The sequence below is a fragment of the Colobus angolensis genome, unplaced genomic scaffold (genome assembly GCF_000951035.1).
Source record: "Colobus angolensis palliatus isolate OR3802 unplaced genomic scaffold, Cang.pa_1.0 Scaffold142, whole genome shotgun sequence".
In the NCBI taxonomy this organism is placed as follows: domain Eukaryota; kingdom Metazoa; phylum Chordata; class Mammalia; order Primates; family Cercopithecidae; genus Colobus; species Colobus angolensis.
This window is the reverse complement of record NW_012114511.1, coordinates 3,175,750-3,198,405: the sequence shown is the minus strand read 5'-3', so window position 1 is coordinate 3,198,405 and position 22,656 is coordinate 3,175,750. Positions and strand designations below refer to the sequence as shown.

At 38.6% G+C, this 22,656-nt stretch overlaps 1 protein-coding gene across 4 annotated transcripts in view; it reads left to right on the top strand.

The window, feature by feature from the left end:
* FAM13B (family with sequence similarity 13, member B) overlaps positions 1–22,656 on the top strand; it is an 86,824-nt gene that overhangs the window by 34,584 nt on the left and 29,584 nt on the right. For all 4 annotated transcript variants that reach the window (XM_011935279.1, XM_011935277.1, XM_011935275.1 and 1 more), the window contains 3 exons: positions 15,745–15,786; positions 19,986–20,141; positions 22,202–22,334. In XM_011935279.1, coding sequence (XP_011790669.1) covers positions 15,745–15,786; positions 19,986–20,141; positions 22,202–22,334 — 331 coding nt within the window. The remainder of the gene's footprint in view (positions 1–15,744; positions 15,787–19,985; positions 20,142–22,201; positions 22,335–22,656) is intronic.

Below are 22,656 nucleotides of genomic sequence, written 5' to 3'. Positions count from 1 at the left end.
AAAAAAAAAAAAAAAAAAAGCAGAAATTTATTTCTGACAGTTATGAGGCTGGGAAGTCCAAAATCAAGGCACCAGCATATTTTGTGTCTGGTGAGAGCATTCTTGCTGTGTCCTCACATGGAGGAAGGGCAGAGGGGAAAAAAGGCCTGGGTAGTTCTCTCAAGCCCTCCCTGCTTTTTTTTTGAGATGGAGTTTTCGTTCTCGCTGCCCAGGCTGGAGTGTAATGATGCAATCTCGACTCACTGCAACCTCCACCTCCCAGGTTCAAGCAATTCTCTTGCTGTGTCCTCACATGGAGGAAGGGCAGAGGGGAAAAAAGGCCTGGGTAGTTCTCTCAAGCCCTCCCTTTTTTTTTTTTTTTTGAGATGGAGTTTTCGTTCTGTTACCCAGGCTGGAGTGCAGTGTTGTGATCTTGGCTGACTGCATCCTCTACCTCCTGAGTTCAAGCGATTCTCTGGCCTCAGCCTCCCGATTAGCTGGGATTACAGGCCCACACCACCATGCCTGGCTAATTTTTGTATTTTTGGTAGAGACGGGATTTCACCATGTTGGCTAGGCTGGTCTTGAACTCCTGACTTCAGGTGATCTGCACACCTTGGCCTCCCAAAGTGCTGGGATTATAGGCATGAGCCCCATGCCTGGCCAGTTGTTAGGATTCTTTAATTACAGCTCCTAGAAACAGATTCTAGTTAAAGTATAGAAAAAGCAATTTATTAGTAAGAAGGATTCTGGGCTACAGTCAAATAGAAATGCAAAGATCAGAACATGGGCAGCTCTGGGAAATTTAGAAACATGGAGGCATGGAATAACCTCTTCAGCATGTGGCTGTTGCTGTGAGAGTTCTGACGGCCTCTGTCTGTCTGTTGTTCTGCTCTGGAGCAGATAGCTGTGGGGTGGTGGGGAGAGGGTCTGCCTTAAATTTAGTTATGTGTCTATTCCCATGGCCAGTGTAGAACTGGTCATTGTGGTAGAACTGGTCATTGTGATTTGTGTGTATCTGAGGACTGTGTGGGATGGAGGGAGGAGCTAGTTTCCCACAGGAAGATAGGGCGGTTACCAAAATGTTGGGGTAGGGATATTAGGCAGCAGAAACAGATATGTCTACCATTGTGGTCTTCTAGATTTAGTGATTTTTGTGTGTTTCAGTTGGTATCTGTACATTTCCCTTTTATTTTAGTTTTGGCTGATAAAATGTATAAAGATTAAAAAGTACCCATGATTACTTTTGTGGTGGCATCTGTTGCTTCATTATAGTGCTTTTCAGGTAAATAAAACCCTTTACATGTCATCAGAGTAGAGGTACCTGCTGTTTTTTTAGTTAACATTTATTTATTTATGAAAATGTTAATAATTTAACTCTTCTCTTGAAAGTAAAAATATCCACAGTGTGTAGTACCTTCAGACTGTGTTCAGTTTTTATTCTATTTGTTATTAAAGATGCTTATATTAAAATTTTTTATAAATTACCTATTTTTACATTTATTTTAATGGCAATTTATTTTTATGGATATTATTACTGCTTGAGACAGAGGCTCAAGATTGAAGTTGTTTATAGATGTGTCCTCTATGAAATTAAAAGTAAATCAAAATGCATGCCATTTCATAAGTGCTTAATAAGAGATAAGCAAATGAAAAACTGAAGTGGAATGAAGCACACAGCTAGTTACAGGGAACAGGCTGGGCACGGTGGCTCACACCTGTAATCCCAGCACTTTGGGAGGCTGAGGTGGGTGGATTACGAGGTCAGGAGAGCGAGACCATCCTGGCTAATATGGTGAAACCCCGTCTCCACTAAAAACAAAACAAAAAAATTAGCTGGGTGTGGTGACGGGCACCTGTAGTCCCAGCTACTTGGGAGGCTGAGGCAGGAGAATGGTGTGAACCTGGGAGGCGGAGCTTGCAGTGCGCCACTGCACTCCAGCCTGGCTACAGAGCGAGACTCCGTCTCAAAAAAAAAAAAAAAGGAACAGGAGCCTTTCAGAAAGAGCGATTAGGGTTTTTTATATATTTTTAGAGATATTTATTTTTGCATGTCTCTCTGCTAAACAAGGATATCCGTTTATTTTTTGTTTGTTTTCACATGGTGTTTCACTCTGTCGCCCAGGCTGGACTGGAGTGCAGTAGCGTGATCTCGGCTCACTGCAACCTCTGCCTCCTGGGTTCTCGATTCTCCTGCCTCAGTCTCCTGAGTAGCTGGGATTACAGGCGCCCACCACCATGCCTGGCTAATTTTTGTATTTTTAGCAGAGAAGAGGTTTCACCACGTTGACCAGGCTGGTCTTTTGAACTCCTGACCCCTAGTGATCCACCCGTCTTGGCCTTTCAAAGTGTTGGGATAACAGGTGTGAGCCACCGCACCGAGCCCCCATTGAAGTATATTATTTCTAATCCCCAGCAATCCACTTAAGCTTCTTATTCTTGTTTCTTATAAATTATAGAAGTACTTTGCTGAATCTAGCTGATTTCATTAGTATAACATGTCCATTGTTTTAAAAAACTAAGATCATTTATTATTTTTCTCTGAACTCTTCAGAGAGGTAAGAGTGTTTCATTCCTTTGGTTAAATCCCTTTAATGTCTCTCTATTGAAGGAGCCAAAATTCTTAAATGGCCTGTAAGATTCTATATACACAGTCAGCCCCATCCCACCCCTAACTGCTGCACCCTTTTTTCCTTTATCTCTTGCCTGCTGTCTCTTTGCTCATTCTCCTTTGGCCGTAACAGAATTCCTTAATTCACCAGTCATGTTCTATTTGAGCCTTTGCACTGGACTGTTCCTTCTGTCTGGATAGATGTGCCCCTAGATAGCTACATGGTTCTCTCAGTATGTTCAATTCTTTGCTCAAATGTCACTTTCTCAGTGATAACCTCCTCATTCCCCATTCTTGATCTCCCTTACCCTGTTCTATTTAACTGTTATAACCATCTATCATACGTTTATTATTGTTATTGTCTATCTTCCAGCACTAGAAAGTAAACCATGAGACAGCAGGATTTTCTTTACTCATGTATTTATAACACTTAGGATAGTGCCTGCTACAGAATAGGCACTCAGTAAAGTATTACATGTTGAATAAATGGAGCTTTAGAAGCAAGATGGAATTTTCTTGAATGTTCAACTTAATGTGATTAAAATTACATGTATAGCAAATGTGTCAGTGTTCTGAGACAGAAGAAATATAAAATACATGGTTTGATTATCTACCTTGGATGAAAGGAGGAGAAATTTCCCCAGAATGCATAGGGCCTAGTATATAGTGAGCTCTTAATGAATTTGAAACTGGAGATTGAACTTTTAGTAATTAACATGTCATCTTTTTGAGTATTCCTATGAAGTAGTTGTAAACATTTGTTGGAAATATTAGGTAGCCTGCTTTGTGTTTCTCTTCAGAAGTAGCCTAGGAAAGTATGTTGGAATCCTAAGAGAAATAAACACCGGGGAGATGGTTTAAGTTACCAGTTCTTAAAACTTTTGGTCTCAAACATTAGTACCCTTATAAAAAGTTATTGAGGACTCCAATAAGCTTATGTTAATGTGTACTATACATGTTGGTATTTACCATGTTAGAAATAAAAACTGAGAATATTTAACTACAGGGAGTATTTCTTTGCCAAGTTGTAGTTTGGAAGGAAGCTTTTTTTTTTTTTTTTTTTTTTTTGGCACAGTGTCTGGCTCTGTCACCCAGGCTGGAGTGCAGTGGCACAATCTTGACTCACTACAACCTCTGCTATCAGGGTTCAAGGGATTATCGTGCCTCAGCCACCCAAGTAGCTGGGACTACAGATATGTGCCACCACACCTGACTAATTTTTGTAATTTTAATAGAGATGGGGTTTCACTATGTTGGCCAGGCTGGTCTTGATCTCCTGGCTTCAAGTAATCTGCCTACTTCAGCCTCCCAAAGTGTTGGGATTGATTATAGGCATAAGCCACCACACCTGGCCTGGATACTTCTGTTTGTAGCTAAATCGTAACTATTTATGACCTCTTGGATTTTTATTAATAAATTCTTTCTCCTTTATTAGTTTTAAGTTAGTGCTTCTCAGATATTTTGGTTATACAGTCCCCTTACACACTTAAAAATTATTGGGCACCCTAAAGAACTTTTGTTTCAGTTTGTTATATCTATTGGTGTTTATGATATTAGGAATTAAAACTGAGAAAAAATTATTTAGTTTTTTATTTTTTTGAGACAGGGTCTTGCTGTGTCGCCCAGGCTGGAGTGCAGTGGCATGATCATGGCTCACTACAGCCTTGACCTTTCAGGCTCAAGCAGTCCTCCCACCTCAGCTTGATGAATAACCGGGACTACAGGCATGCAACACCACGCCTGATTAATATTTTATATTTTTTGTAAATACAAGGTCTCATTATGTTGCGTAGGCCAGTCTCAAGCTCCCGGGCACAAGTGATTCTCCAGCCTTGGTCTCCTTAAAGTGCTAGGATTACTGGGCCTTATTTAGTTTTTTAAAGTAACAATAAACATATCACATGTTAGTGTAATTTTTTTTTTAAAGGAAAAGTAATTGTGTTTTCTAATTCCCTAAACTTTTTTAGTGGCAATGTTTTACATTTTTGCAAATCTCTTGAATTTCTATCGTGAAGGATTCTTACATTTTCTTCTGCATTAAATCTGTTGCTGCTATGATCTGGAAGTTTTGGTATTAGGAAGTAGGGCCTTTGGGAGGTTATTAGGCCATGGGGGTGGGGCCCTCATGAATTAGACTAGAACCCTTATAAAAAAGCCTGAGAGAAGACTCCTTACCCCTTTCGCTCAATGGTAACACAGTGAAAAGTCTATCAGTGGGCCCTCACCAGGCACTCAATCTGCTGCTGCCTTGATCTCGGACTTCTCAGACTCTAGAACTACGAGAAATAAATTTCTGTTGTTTCCTCAGTGTATGGCATTTTGTTACAGTAACCTGAATGGACTAAGACAGAAAATTGGTACTGTGGAGTGGGTGCTGCTGTAACAAATACCTAAAATATGGAAGTTGCTTTGGAACTAGGTAATGGTTAGAGGCTGGAAGGTCTTGCTCTGTCGCCCAGGCTGGAGTGTAGTGGTGTGATCTTGGCTCACTGCAGCCTCCACCTTCTGGGTTCAGGCGATTCTTCTGCCTCAGTCTCCCGAGTAGCTGGGACTACAGGTGCGCGCCACCACGCCTGGCTGATTTTTGTATTTTTAGTAGAGATGGGGTTTCACCATGTTGGCCAGGCTGGTCTTGAACTCCTGACCTCGTGATATGCTCACTTCAGCCTCCCAAAGTGCTGGGATTACAGGCGTGAGCCACTGTGCCTGGCCAAAAAACTTTTTTAAATGAGCTGGGCATAGCGTCATGTGCTTGTAGTCCCAGTGACTCAAGAGGCTGAGGTGGGAGGATTGCTTGAGCATAGGAGGTCCAGGCTACAGTGAGCCATGATCGTGCCACTGCATTCCAGCCTGGGCAACTAAGTGGGACCTTGTCTCAAAAAAAAAAAAAAGATCTTGAAGGCAAATCAGAAATCAGTTACAGGCCTTGAGTGCAAGGGCCTGCGGAGAGGCCCTAAATGCAAAGGAGGGGCCACCAATGATGGGGGACCTTGGGGACCTTGGCAAGATTCCATTATGCCTGGCATCATACTCTTCTGCCACTTTAGGTATGGCTCTGGTGTGATAACAGGCAGCACCATCTCTACCAGGGCACAGAGTGCGTAAGCCATAGGGGTGTGGCTACTTCCGCTATTCAAAGGATGGGGCTGCCCCTGTGACCCAGGGAAGAGGACCATGATGGGGATGGGATATGATATATTGGTCATTTGGAAAAGATTGCTTCACTGAGTTCTGTAGATCTTCCAGATGTTGGCACATTTGTTAAAGTTCACATTCTTTAATATCACTATTGATTGCATCAGAAGCATCTTTAAGTATTCAGATGCTTTTGAGCTTATGGAGGAGGATACAGGTTTTCCAGAATTTTGATTTTCGCTTGAAAATTCAAATTTTATGTTGTCAGTTTTTCTTAAAGGTAGAGTCTTGGTCGTTTTTGAGAAAATGTCTGCCAGTGTTCAAGTCCTAATAACCATGGTTTAGATTTGAGTCTATCTTCCAAGTAAAAATGGTATTCCTTAATAGAAGTGATTAGTTTAGCTCTCAAACAAGGTAAGCTATGCAGCAGAAGTGCTTTATGAGTACTTCCCATTTATACTGAATATTAAAAAAGAAATGTACTCAAGGAATAAGATGAAATTAATCATTGTTTTCTGCTTGTCTATCATAGACTGACCCCTTTTTAAAAAATTTCAAGTGGCTGGTAAGGAAGAATGCAGTAGCCACAGTATTACTTGCCTGGACTTATGCTAAGATTACCCCAAGCAGCTTTTTCTACCATTGATTTTGCATCATCATTGTTGGAAACTTTAGACAACAATTTTAAGTTTATTTGAGCATTAAAGGATTCATGAATCAGGCAGCAGTCAAAACCAGAGGAGGTTCAGAGTGCTCCACTTTAGCACCCTGAGCATTGGGGCTTTTATAGGCTAAACGCAGAAGTAAAGAAATAACTTGATTGGGTAGGCGTTTGCCTTATTTGAATATGATACAGTGGAAAGTTCCTAGTTAGAGGTTAGTTGGCGGGTTTTGATTAGTCATCTTACTGTTGACATTGGGTTTCAGTTCACTTATGTAGGAATCCAAGGCACTGGAGCCATCTCAGCCTGATGGCCTCCCAATTAAAAATTTTTGAAAATATGCAAATGTCAGCACAGTGAAAAAGGCATACAGTGTGAAGGTACTTCTAACTCTTTCATAGAAAGGGTTTCGAAGACTCTGAGGTTTACAGACGTCTTTTTGAGAACCAGTGGTTTAAATGTTTGTGTGTGAGTTGTATCGATTGGTCTGTTCATGCATCTGTTATTTCTGCAGTTGTCATTAACTATGTTTTGTTAAGATTTAAGCTGTCTTCACAGTGGAAAAAATGGTGGAGTTTGGGGTGTAAGCAGCCTAGGGTGCATGAAAAAGCAGTTTTGTTTGATCCTGAGGTTCAGTCTTATCCATGAAGTCCATGGAAATCTCAAGATTGTTTCTAAATTGTTGTTTTATATCCCCATGTTTATCATTTAGCTATATATATATATAGAGAGAGAGAGAGGGAGTTTTGCTCTTGTTGTCTAGGCTGGAGTGCAATGGCAAAATCTCAGCTCACTGCAGCCTCCAACTCCTGGGTTCAAGTGATTCTCCTGCCTCAGCCTCCCAAGTAGCTGGGATTACAGGTGCCTGCCACCATGCCCAGCTAACTTTTTGTAATTTTAGTAGAGACGGAATTTCACCATGTTGGTCAGGCTGGCCTTGAACTCCTGGCCTCGTGATTCACCTGCCTCAGCTTCCCAAAGTGCTGGGATTACAGGTGTGAACCACGGTACCTGGCCTCATTTAGCTTTATATTTAAATGTACAAATTTTAGGGGAATTTTTACCTTTAAAAAATGTGAAGAGAGAAAGGAGAGTTCTAGAAGAGCTTTTACCTTTTCTTCCCTGTGCTTTATAATCTTTTTCATGTGATGTTTTGGGGAAGTTTATTTTCACTTGAGGTTTAGGTGATTTTTAATTTATGCTCATGCTTAAGAAACCACAAACCAAAAAACAATTACTTCGTGTTATAAAGTTCATTTAAAGTTGTGCTTCTGATGCCTTCCTAAAACTCAATTTAGAAAGATGAAAAATTGGGCTGGGCACAGTGGCCACTTCATTCTGTGGGTCCCCTATTATTGAGAAAAGGTGCCTTCAGTTGACTAAAGGTGTATGCGAACTGTAGTGGTATCTTTTGTCTTCTCTTTCATCAAGTCATATAGTTTGCAAAATATTTCAGTTGACAGATTTTATCAGTTCACATTTTCAGTATCCAGGTTCTACTTGAGTGTCAAAAAAGGAAGTCATACTTGGGTGGAAGTACCAGAAATGTTGGGCAGTAACAAGTAGCATTTATCCTCTGGGTCATGAGAAAGTTTTATTAGAGTTAAAAAAATGTTTTAAGTGCTAGCACATGATAAATATTGACAGGTTCTCTCCCTCTTTTCCCTCTCCTATAAATGATGCATTTGATAGTTTAATGACTTGTTTTATATATAACTTATTGACTAGCTTTGTAACAGTGAGAAATCTTTTGGTATACTCTTGTCATAGGTATAAAGTACTCCTAAGTTGATGGGGAAAGTAAGGAAAGGATTTTTACTTTTGGTTTTAAAGGAGCATGGGATTATTATTTTTGTTTTGTTTTATATGTTTATTTTTCGAAACCATAGTTTTTTAAATGGTAGTTTTGCTATAGTTCTAGCATGACTTATCTGGAAGCTATCCAAGTTTTAGACTTAAAAAATTAACCATAAATGCTTTTCTCAAATTGGATAATTGAACAATAGCATGCTACCTATTTTGCATAGTTTAGTAATTTCATATTTATAATTTATGTCCCTGGATATAGTAGTTTGATTAATGAAAGCAGATTGGTTTCTCCACTTACGCTGGATTAGGCTTATATATTTTTGAGAGAAGTCTAGCTGGATTCAAAATTTTGTTTCTCTTTGTCCACCTCCTGAAAAGTTGCAAAGTGAAGAGGAAAATAAGTGTAGACTCTTGATTGGGTACCACCTTGTCAGTAGTGACCTCATGTTGCAGTCTGCTTCCGTTTAAACTGCAGAGTGTAGCACAGCTCTACTCTGTGTAGGAGGACTCAGCACTAATAATTGCTCAGCAGTTTTTATAAGCCCATCACCTTCCTTTACTGTGCTTTTAATGAAGTCTTTACCTGATGTTTTTGTTGGAAGATGCCAGGGTATTCAGAATGGTTTCCAAGGCTCTGTTGCACAGGTAAAGTGATCTTTACCAGAGTTAGCTGAGACTCAACTGTAGTACTTTTATTGAAATATTGTTTGTAGCATTAAATATTTACCATTGGGAAATGAAAATAATAGTAGTTTCTTATTTTATTTGGATATAAAATATTAGTGACTGGAATAAGTGGTTGCAAGATTGATCTTATGTTAAGATGATTATGTCATTGTAGGCAGATTTGAAAATAGAGTTAATAGCAGAAGGGATAAAATGTCAGGGAATGACTATAGTCTCCAATGTTATGTTTGACTGATGACTTTACGATATATGTGTCCCCTGTCATTTATTGTTTGTCTTTCTAGTCAAGTCTTCCTTGTCTAGGGGTTTAATGAATACAATTAGCATTTTTAGGTAGTCTTTATGGCATCTGCCTATAGTACCTATGTAATTTGACCTGAAATTTCTCAGCAATTATTTATCTTATGTCTTTATTTTAGCTGTCACATCCCTGTGATATGTATACATTTTAGCTGCAGATGCATAACTGTATTGATAAATCTTTTTTATATCTATTGGTGTGTGTGAGCCCTGGCTTATACATGAGGGCTTTTTACCCACAGGATTTGACTAAAGTATGAAAATAAAGAATAATTAAAATCTGTGAAATCTGAAAGCTAAGTCAGCCTTTTTGTCCTTCAGAAGCTCAGAGAACAAAGTTGTACAATTCATTTTGTATATAGCCTTGTGGGTGACAACCTGACTCTTAAAGTGCAAAATCTATTTATTTGATTTGTTTACTAAGGCTGGTGGGAGGCTTCTTATTAAAAGGAGCTGTTTCTTTGATTGTCCCAGCATATTCTTCAGTCCTGAAGATCAACTACCTTGTGATCTATTCAATTTAAGACCACTGGAACTTTTGCCTCTTTTTGGCTCCTTTGAATAACTGGAAATTTTATTAAACTTTATTCTTTTTGGAGGCTAGATATAGATCTAGGCCAGTGTTTCTCAAACTTACTACTATGGATAAGAATCATCATTGGCATTTGTTAAAAATGTAGACTCTTGGGCCCTACTTTAGAGATTCGGAGTGGGACCTTGGAATCTGCCTTTTTAAAAAGCTTTTTTCTTTGTTTTATTTTATTCTATTTATTTATTTATTTTGAGACAGAGTCTTGCTCTGTCACCCAGGCTGGAGTGCAGTGGCGCGATCTCAGCTCTCTGTAACCTCTGCCTCCCGGGTTCAAGCGATTCTCCTGCCTCAGATCCCCAAGTAACTGGGACTACAGGCGTGCGCCACCACGCCTAGCTAATTTTTAAATTTTTTTTAGTAGATAAGGGGTTTCACCACATAGGCCTGGCTGCTCTCGAACTCTTGACCTCAAGTGATCTGCCCACTTCGGCCTCCCAAAGTGCTGGATTATAGGCATGAGCTACCACGCTCAGCCTCTTTGCTTTTTTTAAAAATTAATTTTTTAATTAAAAAAATAGATGGGGTTTTGCTATGTTGCCCAGGCTGGCCTCAAGTTATCCTCTGCCCTGGCCTCCTGAAGTGTTGGGATTACAGGTATGAGCTGCCATGGCTGGCCTCATTTTGTATTGGAAAATAAATCATACTACAGAAATGGGCATAAAGTAAATATATAGCAACACAAGTTAGAGGCAAATATCCTTGTACCCACACACATCTGTAAATAAACTGTGACACCACCCTAGTAGCTCTCAAAATCCTGATCCCCTCCCTCCCTACGAAGGCTATTACTATGTGGACATTATAGCAATCACTTCCTTGTATGTCTTAGAACTTTATGAAAATGAAATCAGATTATATGTAAATTCTTGGTCTGGTTTCTTTCACTGGACACTGGTTTTTTTCACTGCATAAGTTTGAGATTTATCCATGCTGCTGCATGTCACTGTGGCTCATATCATTGTTGTAAAGTATCCTCTTGTATGATTACGTCACAATTATCCATTTTATTGTTGGTGGACAATTCAATTGTTTTTACTTTGTGACTATTATTAATAGTAGTATTATATACGTTCTTATACACATCTTCATGTACATGCAGATGAAGACATAACACCTGTCTTCAGTTTTAGTAAGTATTCCCTAATTATTCAAAGTACTTATTCCAGTTTACATCCCTACTAACAGTATGTGACAGTTGCTTCACATCCTTGCCAACACTGGTGTTAACTTAACCTTGTGAGCATATAACAGTATTTCATTGTCACTTTAATAAGAGCCCTCCCCTTTTTCATATGTGTTTTGGCTGATTCCTACTTTTGTGAACTTTAGTGGTTCATTGGAGGGTTTTTTTTTTTTTTGAGACAGAATTTCACTCTCGTTGCCCAGGCTGGAGTGCAATGGCATGATCTTGACTCACCATAAGCTATTCCTTCCGGGTTCAAGTGATTCCCCTGCTTCAGCCTCCTGAGTAGCTGGGATTACAGGCATGTGCCACCACGCCCGGCTAATATTTGTATTTTTGGTATAGATGGGGTTTCCCCATGTTGGTCAGGCTGGCCTCGAACTCCCAACCTCAGGTGATCTGCCCCCCTCAGCCTCCCAAAGTGCTGGGATTATAGGCATGAGCCACTGCGCCTGGCCTTTTTTTTTTTTTTTTTAATTTGTCAGGAGACTTAAAAAATATATATTTTATTAAAAATAGGTTTTTAAAATTTTATTATTTTTCATTATATAAAAAATAGTTCCTGGCTGAGCATGATGGCTCACACCTGTAATCCTAGCACTTGGGGAGGCTGAGGTGGGAGGATCACTTGAGCTCTGGAGTTTGAGACCAGCTGGGGCAAACCCTGCCTCTACAAAAAATACAAAAGTTAGCTGGGCATGTGCATGTAGTCCCACCTACTTGGCCAACTGAAGCAGGAGAATCCCTTGAGACGGGGAGATGGAGGCTGTAGTGAGCTTTGTTTGTGCCACTGCACTCTAGCCTGGGTGACAAAGTGAGACCCTGTCTCAAGAAAAGGTTTCTAATTTTAATCAAATTTATCACTCTTTTCCTTCTGTGGTTAATGCTTTTTGTGTCATGTTTAAGAAATCTTTTCCTAAATAAACATTTCCACATTATCTTCTTACAGCTTTATTATTTTACCTTTCATGTTTAGATCTACAGTCTACCCAGAATTGATTTTCTCTCTCATGTGTGAGGTCAGGGCCGAGTTAACTTTTTCCGTATGGATACCAAATTGTATCAGCATTCATGTTTGAAAACACTGCCATTTCCCTGCTTTCTGTATACCACCTTTTGTTCTAAATCAAGTGTATATGATGGTTGTTTTTCTTTTCTGTCTGCCTGTTTTTTTTGTGTGGGTACCATACTATTTTATTTACTTTGGCTTTATGGTATTTGAGGTTTGGGATAAAGTACAGATCTCCAACAAAATAACACTTGTCACTTCAGCAGATTCTGATACAAGTGGTCCATGGATGACATCCCTGCTCTAGAGATGCTCTAGAGCATCTCCATAAGAGAGCTCCCAAATTCTGGCTTAGTATATTTGCCTTTGTTTATAGTTGTAAAAACACATTATTAAATGGAGCCATTTTGATACATAGTTGCACACATAGTTTATGCTTGCACATATAAAAACAATTTCTGGTATTATTTTCTAATCTTAATGAGCACCAATGATTTCACAATGGTCCATTGTATGTATCCTGGTCCATTTTATATATTCATTTGCTGATATTTCTTTCTTATAATTCTGCAAATATAGTAAAATGTTAATTATAGACTCTAAATGTTGGGGCTGTAGGTGTTCTTACAGTTTATTTTCACTTTTCTGTATTTTTGAGAATTTTTATAAATTGGAAAAATGGTACAGAGAATACTTTATGGTATAAAATCCATCCCTCCCCTTTTGTATCTACGATGGATTGTGGTAGATTTGATAAACCCTTTTTGATAGAGTCTCAGACTTTCTGAGTCAAAGTGCATACACATTTTTAGAGCTCTTTGAAATGCATTACTAAATAGATTTCTGTAAGAAATTTTTACTTGTTAACCTTTCCACTAGCAACATACATGTCAGTTTCATAGCCTTTATCAATATTGACATCAGCAGAAATATAAATTTTATTCTAATCCTTTTTTTTTTTTGAGATGAGGTCTTGCTATGTTGCTCAGGCTGGCCTCAAACTCCTGGGCTCAAGTGATCCTCCTGACTCAGCCTCCTGAGTAGCTGGGACTTGAGGCATGAGCCATTGGCACTTGACTCTATAATCCTTATTTTAAACTTGTGTATCTAGTTAGGTTGATTATTTTTCTTTTTGGTTCTTTATGAAATATCTTGTATCCGTTTACCTACTAGCATTTTATTGATAATCTAATCTGACAAAAAAGGGTGAGAAAATTCCTCTGGGAAAATGAGCAGATGACTAACAAGGGCAAATCTGAGAAAGAACAGAGAAGATATAAGCCCTACCAAGAATTAAAACATATAAAGCTTTAGTAACAGACTAATGAAGTAAGTAGTTGGGAATTAGAGAGCTTCTTCAGAATTTGGTATAAGATAAAGCAAAAGCTCACCAGAGATCACAAATTAAATGGTTAAGAGTGTTAAATTTATAGTTCCCCACACCATTCAATATGCCACATTGTCAGTGGTTTATAATTAGATATTAAAAATAAAATGAATATTTTTCAGTGGGCAAGGAATCATCTAAGTTTAGTAGAGATTGCAAATATTACCAAGGAAAATAAAACAGATTGCACCACATAAAGATTTAATTTTTATAATTTAATAGCAGCTGATAACCTAAATGTAAAAATGTAAGCAATAGTTTATTAGAGCAAAATATCAGAAAAAGATCTAATATCCTAGTTGAAGTTAAGACTCTTTAGGGAAGGCCTTATTTATCTTTTTACTTTCTGTTTTTTTCAACAGAAGTCAATAAGTATTTAACTTTTAGCTCACAGGAAACTACTAGAAATAAACTGATGATGGCTACATTCTTCTTTGTGCCATGTTTTGGGGTTTTTCTCCCCAGCTTTTTTGGATTTCAGAAATGAAGTTCCAAAAAACTTTAGTTGTTTTATTTTTCTTTCTTTTTTTTGAGACAGGATGTCTTTCTGTCACCCAGGCAGGAGTGCAGTGGCACAATCACAGCTCACTGCAACTTCCCTGGGCTCAAGTGATCCTCCTGCCTCAGCCTCCCAAGTAGCTAGGACTACAGGCATGTGCCATCATCATGCCTGGCTGATTTTTAAAATTTTGTAGAGATGGGATCTCGCTTTGTTGCCCAGGCCGGTCTTGAACTCCTGGTTTCAAGTGAACCTCCAGCTTTGGTCTCCCAAAGTGCTGGGATTACAGGCATGAGCCACCACACCTAGCCAGAAAAATCTTTAAGTATGAATATTGGTAAACACTTCCCTGGAGACGATCAGCATGAAGGCCTTTAGAACTAAAAATAATTCATTGGAAACTAGCATGATACTGGCAGTTAACAAAAATATTTTTATACATAGGAGGGGTTATGTGTGACTGGCAGTTAACAAAATTTTTATTTATTTATTTTTTTTGAGATGGAGTCTCGCTCTGTCGCCCAGGCTGGAGTGCAGTGGCCAGATCTCAGCTCACTGCAAGCTCCGCCTCCTGGGTTTACGCCCATTCTCCTGCCTCAGCCTCCCGAGTAGCTGGGACTACAGGCGCCCGCCACTACGCCCAGCTAGTTTTTTGTATTTTTTTAGTAGAGACGGGGTTTCACTGTGTTAGCCGGGATGGTCTCGATCTCCTGACCTCGTGATCCGCCCATCTCGGCCTCCCACAGTGCTGGGATTACAGGCTTGAGCCACCGCGCCCGGCCAACAGAAATATTTTTTTACGTAGGAGGGGTTATGTGTGTCAGGCCAAGAGGGCTTACTGTTGTCTGATAAAGCATTTGTTCACTTTGCTACTGAGAGACATGAAGATTGCTCAGTGAATGAATGGTAAATGATACTCATTTGGTTTCCTGCAGTGGATCCTGACAATACTAACTTGATATCGTTTGTTCTGCATGTTGGTTACAGATTGTATTGCCACATTTTGGAGGATCTTCATAAAACTAATTTCCATTTAAAAAATGATGAGGTAGCTACAGATGCGGTGTTCAGGTCAAGAAGGCAGGGTCACTCCTCCCTATGGCTAAGTATTGACTGTGATGCTGTGCTTAGGCACACAGTGCCATTTAGACATACCTTATCTTTTATCTGATAAATGATCTTTTAAAAATTACCTATATTCACGAACAGCTAATACTACTGTTCACTTAAATCCAGTACAACTAATTTTCCCTCCAGTTTTGGAAATCGATCAGTTTTTCTCCAACTGAGCACCAGAGAAAGTAGTTGTCCCAGTCTCACCACCACAAGTATATATATTTGGGGGTCTTTTTGTGTGAAAAATAGTTTATTTAGAAAATTAGATTCATCTTCTGTGAGAGGTGCTCATGCTGTGGTGTGTGTATTTTTGTTTTTAGTCACTTTTCTGTTGTAGAAGACAGTAGAGCATCTTTGTTAATAGCAGGGTCTTTGGGGTACCCAACCCAGGGCCGTATGCATTTGGCCAAGTTAATTAACATCTTTGAGCTTCACTTTTGTGGAAAGAGGGAAATAATTGTAACTCCTTGGGTACTGAAAGTTATTAAATGAGAGATAAATGCGTGTAATGCTCCTAGCTCATAATGAATTCTAACTTTTAAATTTTGATCTTGTTAGTGATATGTTTTTACAAATTTATTTTCTTTGGTTAATATTTGAAAGCTTTACCAACCAGATTTAGAAAATATTTCCAACTTGATATGTAACCAAGAATACAACACTTAGTGTGTGCTCTCCTGGTTGTGTCAAGGTAGTGCAAATGTGGCAGATTCAGCACATTTTGTAATACTGAGTATTGAACGTTTTTATAGCTAATTTCTTTCTTTGATTACAGCACCCATATATCTCCCATCAGCATCCTACCAGCGTCTACAGAGTAAGTAGTATATTTATAGAAGACATTTTTAAGATTTTAAGATACTACTAAGCTGTAGAAATGAAAATAATGTATTTATTGTGCTGACTTTAGAGGAAAGACTGTACACAGGCAGTAAACTAGTTTTTTATGTACTGTGATAGGAACAAATGAAGAAACCCGGCCGGGCACGGTGGCTCAAGCCTGTAATCCCAGCACTTTGGGAGGCCGAGACGGGCGGATCACGAGGTCAGGAGATCGAGACCATCCTGGCTAACACGGTGAAACCCCATCTCTACTAAAAATACAAAAATATTAGCGGGGCGTGGTAGTAGGCTACCCGGGAGACTGAGGCAGGAGAAAGGTGTGAACCCGGGAGGCAGTTTGCCGTGAGCCAAGATTGTGCCATTGCACTCTAGCCTGGGCGACAGAGTGAGACTCCATCTCAAAAAACAAACAAACAAACAAACAAAAACTAAAAAAAGGTTTCAACTTATTTTAAATTATTTTCCTAGAAAGAAATTATGATGTCCGCCGAGGTAGCTAGGTGGTATTATGGTTGACTTTTGTTATTTTTAAGACAGCTTCTGTATTTCTTACGAGTTTTGCTGAAGAACATGGTATGGGGAGAACATATAATATTCTCATACGGTGCTTAGGATGGGGTAGACCTCTGCAACAAAATACTGGTTAACAAGAGAAAAACAAGTTTTAAGACATGTATCCCTCATATACACATGGGAGATACTCGGGGAAAGTGAGTAAATCTCTCAGAGGTGGCTTAAATACCATCATGTCCTGAAACAAAGGTAAAAAGTGTGTTGGGGAGACCTAGTTGTAATGAGATGACCAGGAAAATCACTGTAAGCAAAGTTAAGCTTTGCCCTGAAGATTGATAGTTTTTAGTGATTTAAAGTCATATTTCTTTTGCTCGTACAGAGAGGAGACACCCGTAGAAATGGAGATTTCTACTACAGATGAAAATTCCTTTTATATAAGGGTGACTTCTCTGTATTATCCTGTGTTTGCTATTTCTGAAAATAATAAACTAAAAATAATCCTTATGCCAAAGAGTAATAATTTGGTGTGGCATGTTCTGAATCCCCACTGTTGGTGTCCTTTCTTGATTAGCAAAAACCCAGGAACATTGTTGTAATAATGACTAAATTATTGTCACCGTCACATTTGTTAGTGTTAATTTTTTTTAATGTAATTGCCATTAAATGTAAAAAGCAGCATCTTTCTAAGACACTCAAAATGTAATTTTGATACTACTTTTAAAAATAAGATGCTAAATTAATAGATAAGGTGGGTTTCCTCAGTGTATTTTCATTCTAAACCATACACTAAAGTAGGGCTCAAGAGGAATTTAGAGTAAGAAGACTTAGCTTTTGTATTCTGCCTTTGTTCAGTATCACTGGATTATCAATTTCTGCCTGTCTACCTAGTCATTCCCATCAGTTTAAAACATTTATACTGTTATTTCTTCCAAGTTCAGAAAAATCCCTCTCTTGACTCCCCCCATCCCATTCTAGCTACATACACCCTGATTTCTCTGCTTCACTTTATAAATAGAATTGCTGGAGGAATTGTCTGTGTCTCTTTTCTTTAACTCTTTTCCTCCAATTCTCTCCTAAATTTACTGCAGCTATCCTTTCCTCTGACCATTCATTCCTCTGAAATAGCTTTTGCAAGTCACCAGTGATGTCTGTTGAATGTTTTATTTGACCTAATAGCAAAGTTTGATTCAATTAATTACTCCCACTACCTTGATATACTTTTTTCACTTGGCATTCAGGATAGCTTATTTTTTTTTTTTTTTTTTTGCCCTACACTGGCTGTTCTCTCATTCCCCTCTGCTGATTGCTCTTCCTCTTCTGAATCTCTTAAATTTGGAATGGCCCAGGGCCCATTTCTCAGATTGCTTATTTTTATTCACTTCCTCAGTAATCTTGTTTAGCCTAATGGCTCTAACTACCATCTATATGCTACTGATTCCCAAATTTGTGTCTCCAGTCCAGACATGTTTTGGAATTTTAGATTGCTGTATCCAACTAGGTACCCAACATTTCTGCTGGTATATCTTTACCAAGCATCTGTTGAGTAAGGAAGATTTCTTTCCTTACCCGTCATTAGGTTCATAGCTGAGGCACCTGTAACAGAAGACATTAACAAGAGAAAAGCGTACACATTTATTTAATGTAAGTTTTACATGACATGAACACCTTCAGAAATCAAGACCCAAAGAAACAGACACACCTGTGTATTTTAATATTTTGGTTTGATGAAAAGTGGACAGTGGTGTGGATGAATAATTAGACAAAGAGGATGATAAATGAAGGGCGGCTGATTAACCAAGGCCTTGTTTGTTGAGATTCTTTTCTGTGTCCCTGTGTGTTCAGAGATAAGGGCATTCCTTTCATCCAGGTATAGGGTAGATACTTCTGGAATGAAGGGGTTTTTTTGTTTGTTTGTTTTGAGATGCAGTTTTGCTCTTCTTGCCCAGGCTGCAGCAGTGGCGCAATCTCAGCTCACCACAACCTCTGCCTCTCGTGTACAAGCAATTCTCCTGTCTCAGCCTCCCGAGTAGCTGGGATTACAGGCACCTGCCACCATGCCGGGCTAATTTTTTGTATTTTTAGTTGAGACAGAGTTTCACTATGTTGGCCAGGCTGGTCTCGAGCTCCTGACCTCAGGTGACCTGCCTGCCGTGGCCTCCCAAAATGCTGGGATTATAGGCGTGAGCCACCACGCCCAGCCAAAGGTTTTATGACTTACTTCAGAAGAGAAGTCTGACCACTTTCTACTGTTTCTGTTGCCACCCTGCAGGTCCAAACTGCCATCATGTCACCTGGATTGATCTTTGTTTGATCTCATCTTTGTTTCTTGATGGTGTGTTCTCAACACAGAACCACAATGATCCTTTTAAGAGGAAAATTAGATAATGATACTTCTCTTCCTAAAACCTTCCAGTGCCATCTAGGTATCAAAATACAGCTATAGGCACTATGGAATATTGGCTGTGATAGTCAGGATTGAGACAGCTAAATCTTAAGTCCTGTCTGGATTGCTTATTTGTGGATATCTCCTTAGCTTACATTCTTACCTAGTCTTGCAGATATTTCCTCAATTTTGCCAAATCTCCTCATCACTCTCTGTTTATGGCAGGCCCTCCCACTTATCTACCCACTCTAGTCTCTGAACTTTTTGTCCTTTTTCCCTGCTTCCCTTTCCTCCCCACTTTTTTTTTTCCCTGAGATGGGGTCTTGCTTTGTTGCCCAGGCTGGAGTGCGGTGGCATAATCTCGGCACAGTACAGCCTCTGTCCCCTGGGTTCAAGCCATTCTCCTGCCTCAGCCTCCCAGGTAGCTGGGGTTACAGGCATGTGCCACCAAGCCAGGCTAATTTTTGTATTTTTAGTAGAGATGGGGTTTCACGTGTTGGCCAGGCTGGTCTTGATCTCCTGACCTCAAGTGATCTGCATGCCAGAATAGCATCTGGCACATAGTAAGCTAGTAAGCAACTCGGTAAATAATTTGTTGAATGAAATTGGTGTATCAGGCTGGGCGCAGTGGCTTACCCCTGTAATCCTAGCACTTTGGGAGGCTGAGGCAGGAGAATGGCGTAAACCCGGGAGGCGGAGCTTGCAGTGAGCCGAGATCCGGCCACTGCACTCCAGCCTGGGTGACAGAGCTAGACTCCGTCTCAAAAAAAAAAAAAAAGAAGAAACCCATTGCATTAATATACAAAATAAAGATGAACTTTCTTCAGATGATTTTTTTGAATCCTCTGAAATAATTGAAAAATGTTCATAGAATATGTTTTTAAAAAGTAGACTTTACATAAAAAGTGTGAGCAATACTCATAGTTTCTTTCATTTAGCTGTTAGTAGATTATTTTGCTTTATAAGAATAGCTTTGAAAAGCCTTAATGAGTGGTTTTCTGATAGTGAGGAGTGAATTATAGGGACAACTGATCATTCCCATCCCAGTAATAATAGTGACATTATAGTTGATTTGTATATGATTGTTTGGGTAAATTTCACTTTTAAAACTTAAACCAGTATCATGTATTCCTTTTATGTATTTCTTTTTATACTTCGATTTACCCATTTAAGTACCATAATAGTTTTACTGGTCATAGATTTTAGCATTTATATCTGTGTCACCAGATACCCAGTTAGAGTGACTGCTTCTTACTAAAATGTATTATGTTTTGTAGTATTTTAGAAAGAACAATTAGAGCAGCTGTGGAACAGCACCTTTTTGATCTGCAGAGCAGCATAGATCATGATCTTAAGAATTTACAGCAGCAAAGTGTGGTGTGTAATAACGAAGCAGAAAGTATTCATTGTGATGGGGAAGGATCTAATAACCAGTAAGAAATATTTTATTGTTGTTTATTAAATGTTTATAAAATTGTTTTATCTTAAAACTAATTCTACTTAACTAACAGGACCTCATCTTTCTTGGATATTTCTGAAAGTCATTGTGAAAAGTGACTTTGTATATATACTTGTATATACATCCATAATTAACACTGAATATCTCATAACTTTTTTCATAATATATGTTTATTAAGTTCAACACAGGTTTTTTTTTTTTTTTTTCTTCCCTGAACATCGAATGAAGTAACAAGCTTACCTTTAGGAATTATGTTGTATGAAAAATAACTGTAAAAAATTAGACTCTGCAAGAGTGTGATCTAGACAGACAGTTACAAGGCAGCAGATTGATACCACTGTTGTGCATGTAATCATTGAATGAAATGGTGGACAGAATCATCCTTTCTATTTAAATATTTATCCCTTGCCACCAGCCTCTCCCCTCCTTACGCTTTTGTTAGGTTAGCTCTTAATACAGGTTGAGCATCTCTAATCGAAAAATCCAAAATCTGACATGCTCCCAAATCCAAAACTTTGAGCACTGACATGATGCTCAGAAGAAATGCTCATTTGAGCATTTTCGATTTTGGATTTTCAGATTAGGAACGCCAGTCTGGCACCTCTCCTTGGGGTGTTGTGAGGGACTTTGTTGTTATGCTCTCTGAAAATTTTCATAAGCAAATGAATGGCTTTTAAAATAATTTATAAACCAGTTGCTAACTGGCAATATTCCAAAATCTGAAAACAAACAAAAACCAAATCTGAAACACTTCTGGTCCCAAGCGTTTCCGACAAGGAATACTCAACCTGTATTTAAATATGTATTAGTTAAAAGTACTTGTAATGCGTGATGTTGCTCCACTCTTCATCTGACCTGTTACCTTTAAATGAAGGAAAGCCTCTCTTTGTTTTCTGTTACTTCAGTCCTGTACTTCAGGATACCTGTGTGCCTCCCTCAGAGACCATGGTGCAGTGATTTCATGTTTTTCATATATCAGTTTTTTGTGGGGGGACAGATGAGAAAGATGTACCCAAATCTAGAAGATTTGTAGGAAGGTAAAGGAAAAAAAAAAGATTATTGGGGAGTGATTTTTTTTTAAAGATAGTTTTTAAAAGGGCTGACTAGAATAGCTATCAAATATAAAATGTAAATTGATGTGAATACCAGTGGTGGAAATGTTTATTTTTGGAATACCATATAGTACAATTGCAAGCACCATGGATAGCACTGCCAGCCAGTGCAGCTGTATTTGATGGCCTTGGTTTGTGTACTTTGAAGGCATGATTAGAATGTATACAACTGGGAAAAGGCAGGAGAGGGAAAGAGAGGAAAAATTGAAAAATTGAAAAAGAAAAAAAAGCATGTATACAACTGGATCTATTGGGAGTATTTGGGCAGAATATGAAGGAAAAAATCAGTATCTAAAAGTTAGAAATAATGGGAAAATGTTTCAAAGGATGTAAGCAGATTTCTTGGAGTTTGTCCTTAGCTTAGCTAGGGATTCTGCAAACCTATACCCATTACTCAGATGATAGTCTTATTTTCACCACTGGGGAACACATGTTCTATTGAGGGTAGTGATATCATCTTTGGAAACAAAAACTGTAGCAGTGTTTTGGATATTCTAAACTGTGTAAGATGACAACTCTGCAGTAGGAAGCTATTTCTGTTTTACTTGATAAGGTGTTGGACTTGTACTGGACTACTACTTGACTTGTATTTGATCAGGACAGATGTGTCATTATTATGTGAGAGTGTGCATTTACGAGGGAAATGATTATTTTGGAACATAAATTATTTTAAAAGCCATTTATTCGCTTATGAACATTTTTAGAGGGGATAACAAGGTCCCTCACAATATCCCAAGGAGACAAAAATGTAGCAGATTTAATAATCTGATTTAGCAAGACAAAAGTATGGATTTTTGTGAAAAGTTCACATTTTCTTTAACAAGTAAAAGTTTCAGATCATTATTTATATTTACTCATTTTAAAGTAAAGGCATTACACACTCAACATTTGGCCTGATCTAATTTTTAAACTTCATCCCTAGGGTTGGTATTGCTGATGGTATTATTAATGCCAGTGAAAGTAACAGAGACTGTTCAGAAGCTGTGGCTAGCACTAATTTAGACAATGAAGTTATGCAGCAAGATTGTGTATTTGAGAATGAAGAAAATAACCAGGTAAGGAATGTCAAAAATATGTGTTAGATATACAACTTTGATTGCTTCATGTGTTTCTTTGATGCCAGAAGTTATAGTTCAGTATTTTGCTGATACACTTAATTGTCTCAATTATAAATCCCCAAGAATATACATTCTCTCAGAGTTTAGGAAACATCACTGGGTAGAGAAGTATAAAACAACTTATTGACTGGGTGTCACTGACGGCTCACGCTGTAATCCCAGCACTTTGGGAGGCCAAGGCGGGCAGATCACAAGGTCAGGAGATCGAGACCATCCTGGCTAACACGGTGAAACCCCATCTCTACTAAAAATACAAAAA